General features: G+C 44.2%; 1 protein-coding gene across 2 annotated transcripts in view; it reads left to right on the forward strand.

Moving 5' to 3' along the window:
- The window catches only part of C1_1H18orf54 (chromosome 1_1 C18orf54 homolog), a 54,767-nt gene extending 41,091 nt beyond the window's left edge, over positions 1-13,676 (forward strand). For both annotated transcript variants that reach the window (XM_069219530.1, XM_069219541.1), the window contains exon 8: positions 13,386-13,676. In XM_069219530.1, the coding sequence (XP_069075631.1) occupies positions 13,386-13,479 (94 nt within the window). In that variant the 3' untranslated portion in view covers positions 13,480-13,676. The remainder of the gene's footprint in view (positions 1-13,385) is intronic.
- Positions 13,677-16,546: the final 2,870 nt, after the last annotated feature.

Here is a 16,546-nt window from a genome sequence, read left to right on the forward strand (position 1 = left end):
TTATGTAATTAAAAGTTTTTTAGTTTATAGCTTTTTTTTCTCCCATTTTTCATGTTGTTTAATCCCTGTTGTCTGTGTCAATTGCATGTTCTATAGCCTAGATCAGTTTTTGCTGCATCTAGTAAGCGGGGAACCAGGTATTTTGGGGTCTTTTCAGTTTCTTTATCAAGGGGAGCCATCAATTTCGACCTTTTTTACTCGGACTGTGGGGCATCTCGTGTTAACTTATCCAAATATCACCAACCACCTTTTTGACATTAGATGCTACTTTACTTTCTTAGTTCTTTATAGACAGCTCAGAGGATTCCTCCTGCATCTTAAATTTGTAACCCTTAAAAAATTTGACTTTTCCTTCGTGCTAGGTGTTAGACCTGACAGCCTTAGGGTGGTCATCCTCATCTTTTTGCCTGCCTCCCTCCATTTTTCTGACCCTGTTTTTGCTGGCTTTAGGACTCTGCACACTTTACCTCTGCTGTCCAATGCTAAAGTGCATTTGCTCTCTCCCCTAAACAGGGTAATATTGGTTCCTACTCAGTTTTTCTACATATATCACCCTTATATCCCCATAGGGCAGGGTGCTATGTAAGTAAAGGCAGGACATGTACCTATGTGTTTTACATGTCCGGGTAGTGAAAAACTCATAAATTTGTTTCTCACTACTGTGAGACCTACTCCTCTCACAGACTAACATTAGAACTGCCCTTGTATATGTTTAAGTGGTAGATTCTGATCTGGAGGGAGTAGCCATATCATGTTTTGATATTGCCAGAATGGTAATAGAAAATCCTACTTACTGGTGAAGTTGGATTTAGTATTACTATTTTAGAAATGACACTTTTAGAAAGTGGGCATTTGTCTGCACTTACAGCCATATGTGTCTTACAGCCCTCTCTCCAGTCCACATCTGGTCTGTGCTGGTTGACAGCCCCCCTTGTACATTCCACCCAGACAACCATTAACACAGGACACTCAGTCACATCTGCCGTCATCTGTATACTGAATGGCTCTCCCTGGGCAGGAAGGGTCGAGAGAATCCCTTAGCACTTCAAAGGTTAGGGGCCTGCCCGCACATAAAGGGATGATATCCCCCCACAGGGATCCTGGCAGACAGGACTGGGCTGAAAGGGTAACTTGGCAATTCAAAACCACTTTTTGAAGTTTTCCCCCACTTCAAAGGCATTTTTGGGTTTTTAAACTGGGTCTCTGACCCCACCAAATCCGACTCTTCTGGACCTACACTTGGACTCTGTCAGGGAGACTGCCTGGCTGCCCAAAGGACTCATCTGGTCTGCTTTGTTGACGGACTGCTCTCTTGCTTGTTGCCCTGCTGTCTGGTACACCTGACTGCTGGAAGGACTCTGCCTTCCTCCTAAAGTGCTCTCCAAGTACCTGGATTGAGCTTGCCTCCTGTTTCTGAAGTTTCAGGGCCAACAAAGACTTCACCTCTTCAAAAACTCCTTGTGCATCAGAAAATCGATGCCACGCCTGCAGAGATCGACACAGCACCGGCTTCTATATCAGAAATCCGATGCAGCGCCTGCCTCACGGCTGAAATTTCACTGCATTGCCAACTGGTTCGACACAGCACTTGCTCCCTCTCCTAGTGGGTCAAGGATTTTCAATGCATTGTCCCTGGGCATCAAAATATCCCCGCACCGCAGTAAGGAACCAAGGCTACACTCCTGGAAATTGACGCATCATCTTGCAGCGTGGAAAGAAACAACGCATCATCTCTCCCACGCCAGAAAGTTCAACGCAGCACCTTATTTTTCCACGCATCCTCTACTCTGGTTCATGTGCATTATTTTTTTACGCATCCCAGGTACTGTGTGTTACAAAAAAACAAAAACGGATTCTTAAGGATTGAGACTCTTTTAAATCTTTAAAAAGTGATACTTCAATTTATGTTTATTGGATTATTGTCGTTTTGATCTTAATTTATTCAGATAAATATTATGTATTTTTCTAAATGTGTGTGGTGTATTTTTGTGGTGTTTTCACTGTCACTGTATGAGTTATTGCACAAATACTTTACACATTGCCTTCTAAGCTAAGCATGCCTAGTCTGTGTCAAGCTACCAGAGGGAGACCACAGGATAATTTAGGTTGTGTTGGGACTTACCCTGACTAGGATTGTTGTCCCTACTTGGATAAGGGTGTATACCTCTGCCAACTAGAGACCCCAGTTTCTAACACTAGCTGTGAAAGGCTGCGTGACAATACTAATTGGAAAGACACGCTTTGAAATTACTCAATCTACTTTATATAAAAAGTGGTGTAAAAAAGTGGTTTATTAGTTGAGGTGGATTGGTGTTCACTACAGCTAACAAAGTCACTAATTCCTCATAGTTATGACATAGAACGGAGAGGCTGAACCCAATAAAAATATGTAGAGGAGTTAGGAGTACTACAACAGTTAAAGTCGATAACACAACATAGTAAAAATCCCCTTTCAAATTAGAGTTAAATAAAATAAAATTGAATGAACACAATGACACCAAAATTATAGCAATTCAGTAAAGGGACCCAGAGAGATGAATTTTTAAAGATTTAAATGGAAAATAGCACAAAAGAGTGTAACGCACCAGTGGAAGTCAGTGGTCGTTGTAGACTGGGACCTTGGCGTGATATGATGCTGACCACAGGTCGGATACACCAAGTAGATTTTTCCTGCTGGAGCCTGGAAGTAGAAAAGTTAAAAAAACAAAAAAAAAAAAAAACACAACAACATTCGAACTCACAATCCAAAAAGGGACTGTGTCATTTTTTTTAAAGCAAAACTACGGGTCAGAGCTGAAATTGTGCCACTGTTGTGAAACGGAAGTTCGACTGTGCAAAGGCGATTGGTCCTCCTGAAGCTTGAGAGTTTTTGAGGTTTTTGGTTAAAAACTGTTTTTGAGTCCCAACACAGAGAGGGACTGTTAGACCTGACAGTCTTAGAGTGGTCTTCCCTCCAACTTTTTGCCTGCCTCCATTTTCCTGATCTCACTTTTGCTGGTTTTAGGACTCTCCCCACTTTACCACTGCTGACCAGTGCTGAAGACCTTGTGCTATCTCTCCCCTAAACATGGTAACATGGCTCATACCCAACTGTCATATTTAATTTACTTATAAGTCCCTAGTAAAGTGCATTACATGTGCCGAGGGCCTGTAAATAAAGTGCTACTAGTGGCCCTGCAGCACTGATTGTGCCACCCACATAAGTAGCCCTATAACCATGTGTTCGATGGCATGTGTAGCTGCAGATACACATGCTGTGCACAGTCCGCCATCTGGTGTTGGGCTCGGAGTGTTACAAGTTGTTTTTCTTCAAAGAAGTCTTTTCGAGTCACGAGACCGAGGGACTCCTCCCATTTCGAGTCCATTGCGCATGGGCGTCGACTCCATCTTAGATTGTTTTTTTTCCGACATCGGGTTCGGACGTGTTCCTTTTCGCTCCGTGTTTCGGGTCGGAAAGTTAGTTAGAATCTCGGAAAAAAACGTCGGTATTGTTTGCGTTCGGTATCGGGTTAGTTAGAACAAATCGACACCGAATTCTGAAGATCTCCGGTGGCCCTTAGGGTTTTTTTCGATCCCCTGTCGGGGCCTGGTCGGCCCGGCCACGTGCGACTTCAAGGCTCATGGAACGGACCCCATTCCGCTTCTGCCCAAAATGCCATCACAAGTATCCGTATACGGATCACCATCTGGTCTGTAACCTGTGCTTGTCCCCCGAGCACAAGGAGGATACTTGTGAAGCCTGTCGAGCGTTTCGGTCGAGGAAGACGCTGAGAGACGAAGAGCCAGGAGACTGCAAATGGCGTCCACGCCGACAGGTCAAGAACGCTTCGAGGAGGAAGAAGAAGCTTTCTCCATCCGCGAGTCGGATTCGGAAGAACTCGACGCCGAAGAAACACACCAAACCGTGAGTAAGACGTCGAAAATCAAGACTCACGAGAGGTCTACAAAAGCCCAGGGGACGCCACCGCCAACAGGCCATGGCTTAACCCGAAAACTAGGTGACCCATCCAAGGCACCGAAAAAGGGCATGCTAGTGTCGAAGTCATCCGACTCCGGTCGAGATACCGCCACACAGCAACCTCGGAGCCGAGACAGCGGGCTCCGAGAAACTTCGGCACAGAGACAGCGGCACCGAAGAATTTCGGCACCGAGACACCACGCCGAAAACAAAGAAGGTTTCTTCGGAGCCTAAAAAGACTTCCGAAAAGGTTTCGGTTCCGAAACAGCCAGCCTCGGAGCCGAAAAGTAGTTCCTATACAGAGGAACAAGGATTAACCTCCCAATTACATAGATTTGGAGAGGAGCTTCAAGCTGTAGAGCCTGACTACACACAAAGAAGGCTTCATATTCATGAGGACACAGGGAAGATAACCACTCTTCCCCCAATCAAAATAAAGAGGAAACTTGCCTTTCAACAAAAGGACAAGCAACCACAGGCAAAGGTGGCAAGGAAAACAACCCCACCACCGTCTCCACCACCATCAATACATGCATCACCAGCAACAACTCCACCACTGATGCATTCACCAGCTCATACCACAATGAGTCAGGATGATCCCGATGCATGGGACCTCTACGATGCTCCAGTGTCTGACAATAGCCCAGACTCTTATCCTACAAAACCGTCACCACCTGAGGACAGTACATCCTATACACAGGTGGTCGCAAGGGCAGCCGAGTTTCACAATGTCTCCTTACATTCGGAACCAATTGAGGATGACTTTCTCTTTAACACCCTATCCTCCACCCATAGCCAGTATCAATGCCTTCCCATGCTCCCAGGAATGCTAAGACATTCAAAACAAATTTTTCAGGATCCGGTTAAAGGCAGAGCCATAACTCCGAGGGTGGAGAAAAAATATAAGCCACCGCCCACAGATCCAATATATATTACAACACAACTAACACCAGACTCAGTAGTTGTGGGGGCAGCTCGTAAGAGAGCCAACTCTCATACCTCAGGCGACGCACCACCTCCAGACAAGGAGAGCTGCAAATTTGATGCTGCGGGAAAAAGAGTTGCAGCACAAGCAGCAAATCAGTGGCGTATTGCCAATTCACAAGCACTTTTGGCAAGATACGACAGGGCTCATTGGGATGAAATGCAACATTTCATCGAACACTTACCCAAAGAGTTCCAAAAAAGAGCGCAACAGGTGGTGGAAGAGGGACAAAGTATCTCAAATAATCAGATACGGTCCCTACATGGATGCAGCAGATACAGCTGCAAGGACAATAAACACTGCAGTCACAATACGAAGGCACGCATGGCTGCGCACTTCTGTGTTCAAACCGGAAATCCAGCAGGCTGTGCTCAATATGCCGTTTAATGAACAGCAATTGTTTGGGCCGGAGGTAGACACTGCCATCGAAAAACTCAAAAAGGACACCGATACAGCCAAAGCCATGGGCGCACTCTACTCCCCGCAGAGCAGAGGCACATTTCGGAAAACACCTTTTAGGGGAGGGTTTCGAGGTCAACCCACAGAAACCACAACCTCACAAACAAGGCCTACCTACCAGGGTCAATATCAAAGGGGAGGTTTTCAGGGGCAATTTAGAGGGGGCCAATTCCCAAAAAATAGAGGAAAATTCCAAGGCCCCAAAACCCCTCAAAATAAGCAGTGACTCACATGTCACACACCCCCATCACATAACACCTGTGGGGGGAAGACTAAGCCAATTTTACAAACTTTGGGAGGAAATAACAACAGACACTTGGGTCTTAGCAATTATCCAGCATGGTTATTGCATAGAATTTCACCAATTCCCTCCAAACGTCCCACCGAAAACACACAATATGTCAAAACAACATATAGATCTTCTAGGACTAGAAGTTCAAGCATTGCTACAAAAGGACGCAATAGAACTAGTTCCAATTCAACAGAAAAACACAGGAGTTTACTCACTGTACTTTCTAATACCCAAAAAGGACAAAACTCTGAGACCAATACTAGATCTCAGAACACTAAATACCTACATCAAATCAGACCACTTTCACATGGTCACGTTACAAGACGTAATCCCACTGCTCAAACAGCAAGACTACATGACAACATTAGATCTAAAAGATGCGTATTTCCATATACCAATACATCCTTCACACAGGAAATACCTAAGGTTCGTATTCCAAGGAATACATTACCAATTCAAAGTGTTGCCATTCGGAATAACAACTGCGCCAAGAGTTTTTACAAAATGCCTGGCAGTAGTAGCTGCACATATCAGAAGGCAGCAAATACATGTGTTCCCGTACTTAGACGACTGGTTAATCAAAACCAACACGCTAAGATAATGTTCACAGCACACAAACTACGTCATACAGACCCTTCACAGGCTAGGTTTCTCGATCAACTACGCGAAGTCACACCTTTTGCCGTGTCAAACACAGCAATACTTAGGAGCGACAATCAACACAGCAAAAGGGATTGCCACTCCAAGTCCACAAAGGGTTCAAACATTTCACAAGGTAATACAGGCCATGTATCCAACACAAAAGATACAAGTCAAAATGGTAATGAAACTCCTAGGCATGATGTCTTCATGCATAGCCATTGTCCCAAACGCAAGATTGCACATGCGGCCCTTACAACAGTGCCTAGCATCACAATGGTCACAAGCACAGGGTCAACTTCTAGATCTGGTGTTGATAGACCGCCAAACATACATCTCGCTTCTATGGTGGAACAGTACAAATTTAAACCGAGGGCGGCCTTTCCAAGACCCAGTGCCACAATACGTCATAACGACGGATGCTTCCATGACAGGGTGGGGAGCACACCTCAATCAACACAGCATCCAAGGACAATGGGACATACATCAGAGGCAGTTTCACATAAATCACTTAGAACTGTTAGCAGTATTTCTATCGCTGAAAGCATTTCAACCCATAATAACCCAAAAATACATTCTTGTCAAAACAGACAACATGACAACAATGTATTATCTAAACAAACAAGGAGGGACACACTCGACACAGTTGTGCCTCCTAACACAAAAAATATGGCATTGGGCGATTCACAACCACATTCGCCTAATAGCACAATTTATTCCAGGGATTCAGAACCAGTTGGCAGACAATCTCTCTCGAGATCACCAACAAACCCACGAATGGGAAATTCACCCCCAAATACTAAACAATTACTTTCAAATTTGGGGAACACCTCAAATAGATCTATTTGCAACAAAAGAAAACTCAAAATGCCAAAACTTCGCATCCAGGTACCCACAAGATCAATCCCAAGGCAATGCTCTATGGATGAACTGGTCAGGGATATTTGCGTACGCTTTTCCACCTCTCCCTCTCCTTCCATATCTAGTAAACAGGTTGAGTCAAAACAAACTCAAACTCATACTAATAGCACCAACATGGGCAAGGCAACCTTGGTACACAACACTACTAGACCTTTCAGTAGTACCTCATGTCAAACTACCCAACAGACCAGATCTGTTAACACAACACAAACAACAGGTCAGACATCCAAATCCAGCATCGTTGAATCTAGCAATTTGGCTCCTGAAATCCTAGAATTCGGGCACTTAGACCTCACACAGGAATGTATGGAGGTCATAAAACAAGCTAGAAAACCGACCACTAGACACTGCTATGCAAATAAGTGGAAAAGATTTGTTTATTACTGCCATAATAATCAAATTCAACCTTTACACGCATCTGCAAAAGAAATAGTAGGATACTTACTACATTTGCAAAAATCTAACCTAGCTTTCTCTTCCATTAAAATACATCTTACGGCAATTTCTGCTTACCTACAAATTACGCACTCAATTTCATTGTTTAGGATACCAGTCATAAAGGCGTTTATGGAAGGCCTAAAGAGAATTATACCACCAAGAACACCACCAGTTCCTTCATGGAACCTCAACATTGTCCTAACACGACTCATGGGACCACCTTTTGAGCCCATGCACTCTTGTGAAATGCAATACTTAACGTGGAAAGTTGCATTTTTAATTGCCATCACATCTCTAAAAAGAGTGAGTGAGATTCAAGCATTTACCATTCAAGAACCATTTATTCAAATACACAAAAATAGAGTTGTTCTACGGACCAATCCTAAATTTTTACCAAAAGTAATTTCACCGTTCCACCTAAATCAAACGGTAGAATTACCAGTGTTCTTCCCACAACCAGATTCTGTAGCCGAAAGAGCACTACATACATTAGACATCAAAAGAGCACTAATGTACTACATTGACAAAACAAAACTAATTCGAAAGACAAAACAATTATTTGTCGCCTTTCAAAAACCTCATACAGGAAATCCAATTTCAAAACAAGGCATGGCTAGATGGATAGTTAGGTGCATTCAAACCTGCTATCTTAAAGCTAAAAGAGAACTGCCTATTACAAAAAAAAAAAAGGTGCTACCATGGCCTTTCTAGGAAATATTCCAATGAACGAAATATGTAAGGCAGCAACATGGTCTACGCCTCATACATTTACCAAGCACTACTGTGTAGATGTGCTAACTGCACAACAAGCAACAGTAGGTCAAGCTGTATTAAGAACATTATTTCAAACTACTTCAACTCCTACAGGCTGAACCACCGCTTTTGGGGAGATAACTGCTTACTAGTCTATGCACAGCATGTGTATCTGCAGCTACACATGCCATCGAACGGAAAATGTCACTTACCCAGTGTACATCTGTTCGTGGCATTAGTCGCTACAGATTCACATGCGCCCACCCGCCTCCCCGGGAGACTGTAGCCGTTTAGAAGTAGATCTTAAACATTTGTACATTTGTAAATATATTACTTAAAACTTTATTATGTACATACACATTCACTCCATTGCATGGGCACTATTACTAGCATACACAACTCCTACCTCACCCTCTGCAGGCAAAACAATCTAAGATGGAGTCGACGCCCATGCGCAATGGACTCGAAATGGGAGGAGTCCCTCGGTCTCGTGACTCGAAAAGACTTCTTCGAAGAAAAACAACTTGTAACACTCCGAGCCCAACACCAGATGGCGGACTGTGCACAGCATGTGAATCTGCAGCGACTAATGCCACGAACAGATGTACACTGGGTAAGTGACATTTTCCTTCAGGTCTGCCGTTGCAAGGCCTGTGTGTGCAGTTTCACTGCCAATTCGACTTGGCATTTAAAACTCTTTGACAAGTATTAAACTCCCCCTTTTTTTACATGTCACTCATAAGGTAGGCCCTAGGCAGCCCCTGGGTCAGGATGCTATGTAGGTAAAAGGCAAGGCATGTACTTGTAAGTTTTACATGTGCTGGTGGTGAAAAACACCCAGAGCCATTTTTCACTACTGTGAAGCCTGTTTCTCTTGTAGACCAGCATTGGAAATTCCCTTATATGCCTTTAAGTTGTAATTTCAGATCTGAGAGGAGTTGCATTGTCATGTTTGGTATGGTTAAAATGGTAGTGAGAAATCCTGCTTACTGGTGAAATAGGATTTAACATTACTATTTTAGAAATGGCACTTTTAGAAAGTAGGCATTTCTCGGCACCTGCTGCTCTGTACTTTACAGCCTGTCTCCAATCCATGTTGGGTCTGTGCCGGTTGAGAGCTCCCGTTATGCATCCAACCCAGACAGTCATAAACACAGGACACTCAGCTTCATCTGCATATTGATGGGTCTTCCTGAGCAGGAAGGGTGGGGGGCTCTCTTTTACACTTCAAAGGCTAGTGACCTCACACAAAGGACTGATACCCCCCCTCCCCACAGATCTCCTGGTAGACATGACTGGGTTGAAAGCATAGCTGGTGTCCACTCTTTAAAGTTTTCCTCCACTTCAAAGCCACATTTGGGTGTATATACTGAGTCTGTGAGACCCTGAAATCGGATACTTCTGGACCTACAACTAGACTCTGTCAGAGGGACTGCCTTGCTGTCCAAAGGTCTCATCTGGACTGCTTTTTTGGAAGGACTGCTCTCCTGCTTGTGGCCCTGCTGCCTGTTAGCCCCTAACTGCTGGAAGGACTCAGCCCTTACTCCACAAATACTCTTCAAGGGTTTGGAATGAGTTTGCTCTTGGTTCTGAAGTCTCAGGACCATCAAAGTCTTCACCCGAAGGAAAAAATCTGTAGCACTAGAAAAACCAACGCAACACCTTCAAAATTCAACGCAACGCCTGCAGAATCGACACAGCGTCCGTCTCTACTGCCCTCTGTATCATTATTTTTGACGCATCCTAGGTACTGTGTATTAAAAGGTTACAATCACTGATTCTTAAGGATTGAGAGCTATTAAAATCTTTAAAAAGTGATATCATGACTGGAGCATATTGGATTTTTGTAGTTTTGGTCTTATTTTATTCAGGTAAATATTATCTATTTTTCTAAACTGGTTTGGAGTTCTTTTTGTGGTGTTTTCACTGTGTTACTGTATGAGATGTTGCACAATACTTTACACATTGCCTTCTAAATTAAGCTTGCCTGCTCTGTGCCAAGCTACTGAAGGTTGATCACAGGATAATCTGGGTTGTGTTGTGACTTACCCTTACTAGGATTGTGGTCCATACTTGGACAGGTTGCATATCTCTGCCAACTAGAGACCCAATTGCAAACAGGGACTTTCTTATTTTTCTGAGGTGTGAAGATATCTGCCTTGGACAAATCTGAAATTCAGTCTGACCCTGCGCAGCTGCTGGTTGGAAACTTTTCACTAGCAGGTCTCCTTGGAGCTCTGGAGCACAAGTTTTCAAGATTCCAAAATTCTTTTAGTGCCCAAACAAGAGTGTACATTTCTAATATCCCTAGGACTTCAGGGCGGTACTTGGCGGTACCAGTAAAGCCCAGTCAGTTTCCAGTTGCCTCTATCAGCTGTGAATTCCCAGGAAAGGCCTTTTGCAGCTTGTGTCCCTGTAGCCACCCAGGAGGTTAGCCAACTGACACTACAAGTCCTCTTTTTGTCCTGGGTACAAGGGGGGCAGGTCCAGATCGTCAGGGCATATCTCAAGTCATAGACAGCAGGTCCAGCTCTCTTTTGTTCTACTGCAGGTCAATTCCTCTTTTATTCTCTTGCAGGTCCAATCCTTTTTCGATCTCCTACATGTCCAGTCTTCTTTTGTTCTTCTGCGTGTCTAGTCCTCTTTTGTTCTTTCACAGGTCCAGTCTTCTTGTGTTCTAGAGGTCCCAAAATATCATGACAAGGTGCCTTGGGGGTGCCACATAAATGCCTGGCACCAGCTAGTGATGTGGGGTGAATCCTCAGCACTCCCTAACCAATAGGGTATGAGTTCCTGGGTACACCTCTACCCACTTTTTCAGTAGTTCTTGTTTGATTTATTGCAAACAGGCCCAAAATGCCACATTACGTGGCATTTTCAAGGTGGCGATCATCTTTTAACACTAAACCTGGACTCTGAGGGCTGGGGGTGTTTATGAGAGAGAACTGTGCAAAATACAAGTGTCAGCCCACAACTAACGCTAAAATGAAATTTGAAGCATCCCTTACCCCCCAACAAACCAAGACACAGAAGTCTGGTAATACAAAAGCAGGGACCCTCCGCACTAGAGAGGTGATAAACAAGAATTGTCCTGGGCATTATGTTTGTTCGCCTCCAGGTGTTCCAAAGTGTTACATGTGCTGCCAACAGGATAGCAACCTTCCACCCTTCAGCTGAGCTCAAAGGAGTTATCCCTGCCTATTAATGTCAAATAGCCATTCATAGTGACCTATTGTGTAGCGCCTGAGAGGAATTTTTCACCTCATTGAGGCAATGTACAGGCTGGGAGTTGCTAGACAAGTCAATGCAATTAACCTCCAAGAGCTTAAGCCAGGCATTGTACGTATTTACAAGTTTATTTTCCTTAATACTATCCAGCTTCACCATTGATTTGGATTTTTTGTTATTATTAAAATAATGGTTAAATCATTATCGAGTTAGTCATATTCCCGTGACATACTACTAGTATTTTAATCTGTACTTTGATTTTCTACAGAGGACTGCTAGGCCTGCAAATAGCTTTCAGGGGCCTTGCCATTGTAGGGACATTTCCACATGTCCCACTTTTAAATTCCATGCAGCTTACCTTGGGAGCCCAAGACCTACATATGAGTGACTTGATAATACTTAAAAGGAATGATTTTACTTGTCAAGAAAGATAATGTATCGGGTTGCACTGCAGGTTTTACAGTGCAGCAGTCAGGCTACAATAGCAGACCTGAAGCAATATTTTCCTTTCTCATAATAGTGAATGTCACAACAAATTTTATGTTGACCACTACTTCAACCAGTTAATCTAGGAGCTGCATGGGCAGGATTTGAATATTCCCATGGGTTTGGATCTTCATTATGTGTACTGACTACACACTGTGCCCTACTTTTGTGTGTCTGTTTCCTAGACAAGTATAATGCCTCTGATTTGTGTGTTTTTGTGAGCAGCACACTTTCGGTTTGCTTTGAACTTGTAGTAGTTTCTCGGGATCCGGGTGGCACCTCATTCTTTTAACCCAGTTATGCGTCTTGGTCATTTCTGAAGTACTCTGGGTTATAGGAGTGGTACTTGCAGTTGAGAGGCTTAGCAGGCTGATGTCTGCAGTACAAATGTTTCATACATGGTGGTGTTGTGTAGATTTTACCTTTCGTTTGGATAACTAGACTTTGAGGAGGTAACACACTACAGTCATTGATGGCAGCGGGCATTAAAAGTACATGTTAATAGTAGCTTTGGATGATGAGTAAAGTTCCCAGGCAGCAAATTACAAGACGGGGATCCTGTTCCACGTGAACATATTGCAGCGATTTTTTTTTAGTCGCTGCTACATTAGTTGAGGGTTTGAGGCACATAAGTGTTGGCCTCACCTGCTGCTTCAACCTTCTCTGTCCTTTCCATCTCTGCCATCGGATCCTACACAAACACTTCTTCCTAACGATTTGACCTCAGGATAGACAAGTGTCGTACTGACTCGCGGCAGACTCGTAGACAACACACACTTTTGTTGTTTTTTGCAAAATAAGAAATCAAACCACAGTACTTATATGAGGGTTTTTCAAGTTACTTTTCTCACTCCTTCCGTCAATCCCAAAGCTTGCACGTTCCACATAGACTACCTTGTTACCAGGCCATTACAATGTTAGACGTGGATAATACAGATGCTAATGCCGTATATGGTTGGTTCCGTGCTAAAAGCATGGCTGTGTCCGTGAAGTATTTGCGATTACAGCAGTATGCCCCTTGGTATTTTCCGTGTGCCGTCGGTTTGATTTGTGGGTGGCTAGGGGTCCCTTTAGCTGGTTACATTATTTTACTACTTGCATAATGGAACCACAGACATATGCATTGATTAGTGCTACATAGCTCAAGGCACATTGACAACAGCATCGTTGTTAAGAGAGATTTTTTTAAAAATCTTATACAGTGTTTTATCTCTTTTCTTCCAAAGGGCATTACATCATCTTTCACGATTAAAAGAATTGGTCGAGGAGTCTAACGTGAAGCAAGCTCAAGAGTGTCTGAATCCGGAAGAAGGAAATTGAATTTCTACCTAAATCACATATGCAGAAACCTATTTATATTTTGTGTTCATGTATTTTGATTCAATGGCGGATCTATTTTGTGTCGACTAATTTTCATCAATTACTTTTGATGGGCTGTGCTGCTTGAATTGTGGAATTATTGAATTATTTGAAAATTTGATAATTAGGTCAAACTATAAAATTGTTTTAACCAAGTATGCCTTTGCCAAGAATCGATTGGATCTCATGAGCTGTCATATAGCGCTGTGTTAGAAATGATTAGGCATCAAGACGTCTTATCATTAATCATGCCAATAGAATCCCACTCTGTGTATGCCAGCATCCGAGACTGTATTTCCACGGGCTCGAGTTATTATAGCGTTAGCTTCTCGCCCTTCGCAAGCCACCAAGGAGTCATCAACATCCTTGGATCCCGGTCTTATTTTGAAAACCCGCACCAAGTGTTAATGGGAGACTTCAACGCCAGTTTTAATACATCTACACCTATGTTCAATTTTTAGACACGTTTTCGATTTAACGGTACAAGTCATTCAAACACACACACTACAAATGTCATGCCCTTTATTTTTTTTCACCATTCTCTTATTTTGCATAGATGGTGCAACTATTGTTTCTCCGCGGACGGGCTAGTTATATCATCCAAATAGCAGTGTTTCATTACAAATCTGACGCAGTTGAATTTTCTCCACCACGTTTGTCGTTGGAAAAACATCATGTGTGATGGTCTTGGCACCTTCATTTTGGCACACCAAACTTAATGCCCGATATGATACTCATTCGGGTCTGGAGATGGGACGTGTGTTGGGTGTATCAGTTGATTGGCGCACTGGCGGGAGGGGCCAGGGGTAAAGACGAAGAGGCAGCGAGAGAGGAGCAAGGAAGGGGGATGTATGGGAAATTAAAGATTTGCAGAAATATTTTATTTGCAAGCCTTTACTTCCCTGGAGGCCGGCCGGTGGATATCACGTCATGCGCCTCTTGCTGCTGCCCCACTCCTTCAACTTTCTCTCTTACCTGTACCTGTCCCCTCTTCACTGCACGACAAATCCAGGCCTGTGTTAGAGGATTCCAAAAAGTTTTTAAACTCCGGGTGACAAAACATTCACCCCTTGAATGCGGGCGACGGCCACTGGCCGACGCCCGCACTACCTCCCTGGTGCGGGTCACGACCAGTGGCCGACACCAGGGAGGGTTTTAATAAATCCTCGGGTGCGTTGCACCCGAGGATTTTTTATTTTTCAAAAAAAACTTTTCCCGGGAGACACGGAAGCTTCCGTGTCTCCCCCCGGCCTGACGTTACAAAGTTGTTTTCCCCATCGAAGCAGGAAGCAGCCTTGCGGGCGCTTCCTGCTTAGATGGGGAAAACGGCCTTCCCCACGTTCGGGAAGGCCTTGTAAGAAATGGGAGAGTCTCCCCTTTCTTACGAGGCCTTCTGAAAGTGTTTCCTGGCACCCGATCGCAGCACAGCTGCGATCGGGGGCCAGGAAACACCACTAGACGCCAGGGATTTCACTTAGGGGGGGCGGCCCCCTCGGAAAAAGCCCCCCCCCCCCCCCCCCCCCGGGCATATTTTTTATTTAAAAAAAAAAGGTAGGTTCCCCCAAAAAAATATAATAAAAAAATAAAATAAAATGACAGGGGGTCGCCCGTGGGCAGGGTGACCCCCTGTGGGGGCAATATTTTTTTTTAGATGTTCTAGGGTTTCCCTGGGGGCCATTTTGGCCCCCAAGGAAACCATACAACAACTAAAAAAAAAAAATAGATCTATATATAGATCTATATATATATATCTATGTAGATAGATATATCTATGTACATGGATATATCTATAGATATATCTATGTAGATAGATATATATATATATATATATATAAAGGTAGATCTATATATATCAATCAAAGAGATTTATAAAGCGCGCTACTCACCCGTGAGGGTCTCAAGGCGCTGGGGAGGGGGAAGGAGGGAGGGGAAGGGGCTGGGAGGTTCACTGTTCGAAAAGCCAGGTTTTGAGGCCCTTCCTGAAAAGAAGTAGGTTTTGGGTCTTGCGAAGGTGGGTTGTGAGGGCGTTCCAGGTTTTGGGTGCAAGGTAGGAGAAGGATCTACCCCCGGTGGTGGTGTGTTTGATGCGGGGGACAGAGGCGCGAGAGAGGTCAGCTGAGCGGACGTTTCGTGTGGGGGTGTGGAAGGTGACTCTTGTTGAGGTAGGCAGGGCCTGTGTTGTGGAGTGATTTGTGTGCGAGGATGAGGATCTTGAAGGTGATCCTTTTGTCAATGGGGAGCCAGTGGAGGGATTTGAGGTGTGGAGAGATGTGTTTGTGTCGGGGGAGATCGAGGATGAGTCGTGCTGCTGAGTTCTGGATGCGTGTAGTTTGCGCTTGAGTTTTAGAGTGGTGCCGGCGTAGAGGGCATTTCCGTAATCAAGCCTGCTGCTGATGAGTGCGTGAGTGACAGTTTTCTGCTCTCTCTGGGGATCCATTTGAATGTTTTTCAGTATACGGAGTGCGTTGAAGCATGAGGAGGTGAGAGCGTTGATTTGTTGGGTCATCGAGAGGGAGGAGTCTAGGATGATGCTGAGGTTGCGTGCGTGGTTGGTGGGGGTGGGTGCAGGGCCTAGCGTGGTGGGCCACCATGAGGGGTCCCAGGTGTTTTTGTGTGGGCCAAAGAGGATTATTTCGGTTTTGCTTGAGTTGAGTTTCAGGTGGTTGGCTGTCATATATATATCACTTTTGTCTATGTGTGTGGTTTCCCTGGGGGGAAAAGGGTCCGACTTGTCTAGTGGCAGTTTTAGTGCCATAAAGAAGCGCAGAAGGTTTATATGCCTACTGCAAAGAGCAAATCTGTATTTTATGTAACTAGCTGAGTACATTAGTAAAGTCAGCCATTACCTGCGCTATAATACCAATGAAATGTATGTGCGGGGTGGAGGGCGGCTATGGAGAGATGAATGGCACTTTTGCTGGGTGGTAATGAGGGAATCCGAGGAGGAGGGAGTGGGAGCACCAATAATGATTGTTGGACTGGGCGCAGGAGGTGCTAAAGACTGTGACGAATGGTATGTGACAAGGTG

This window comes from Pleurodeles waltl, chromosome 1_1, assembly GCF_031143425.1.
Source record: "Pleurodeles waltl isolate 20211129_DDA chromosome 1_1, aPleWal1.hap1.20221129, whole genome shotgun sequence".
Classification (NCBI taxonomy): Eukaryota; Metazoa; Chordata; class Amphibia; order Caudata; family Salamandridae; genus Pleurodeles; species Pleurodeles waltl.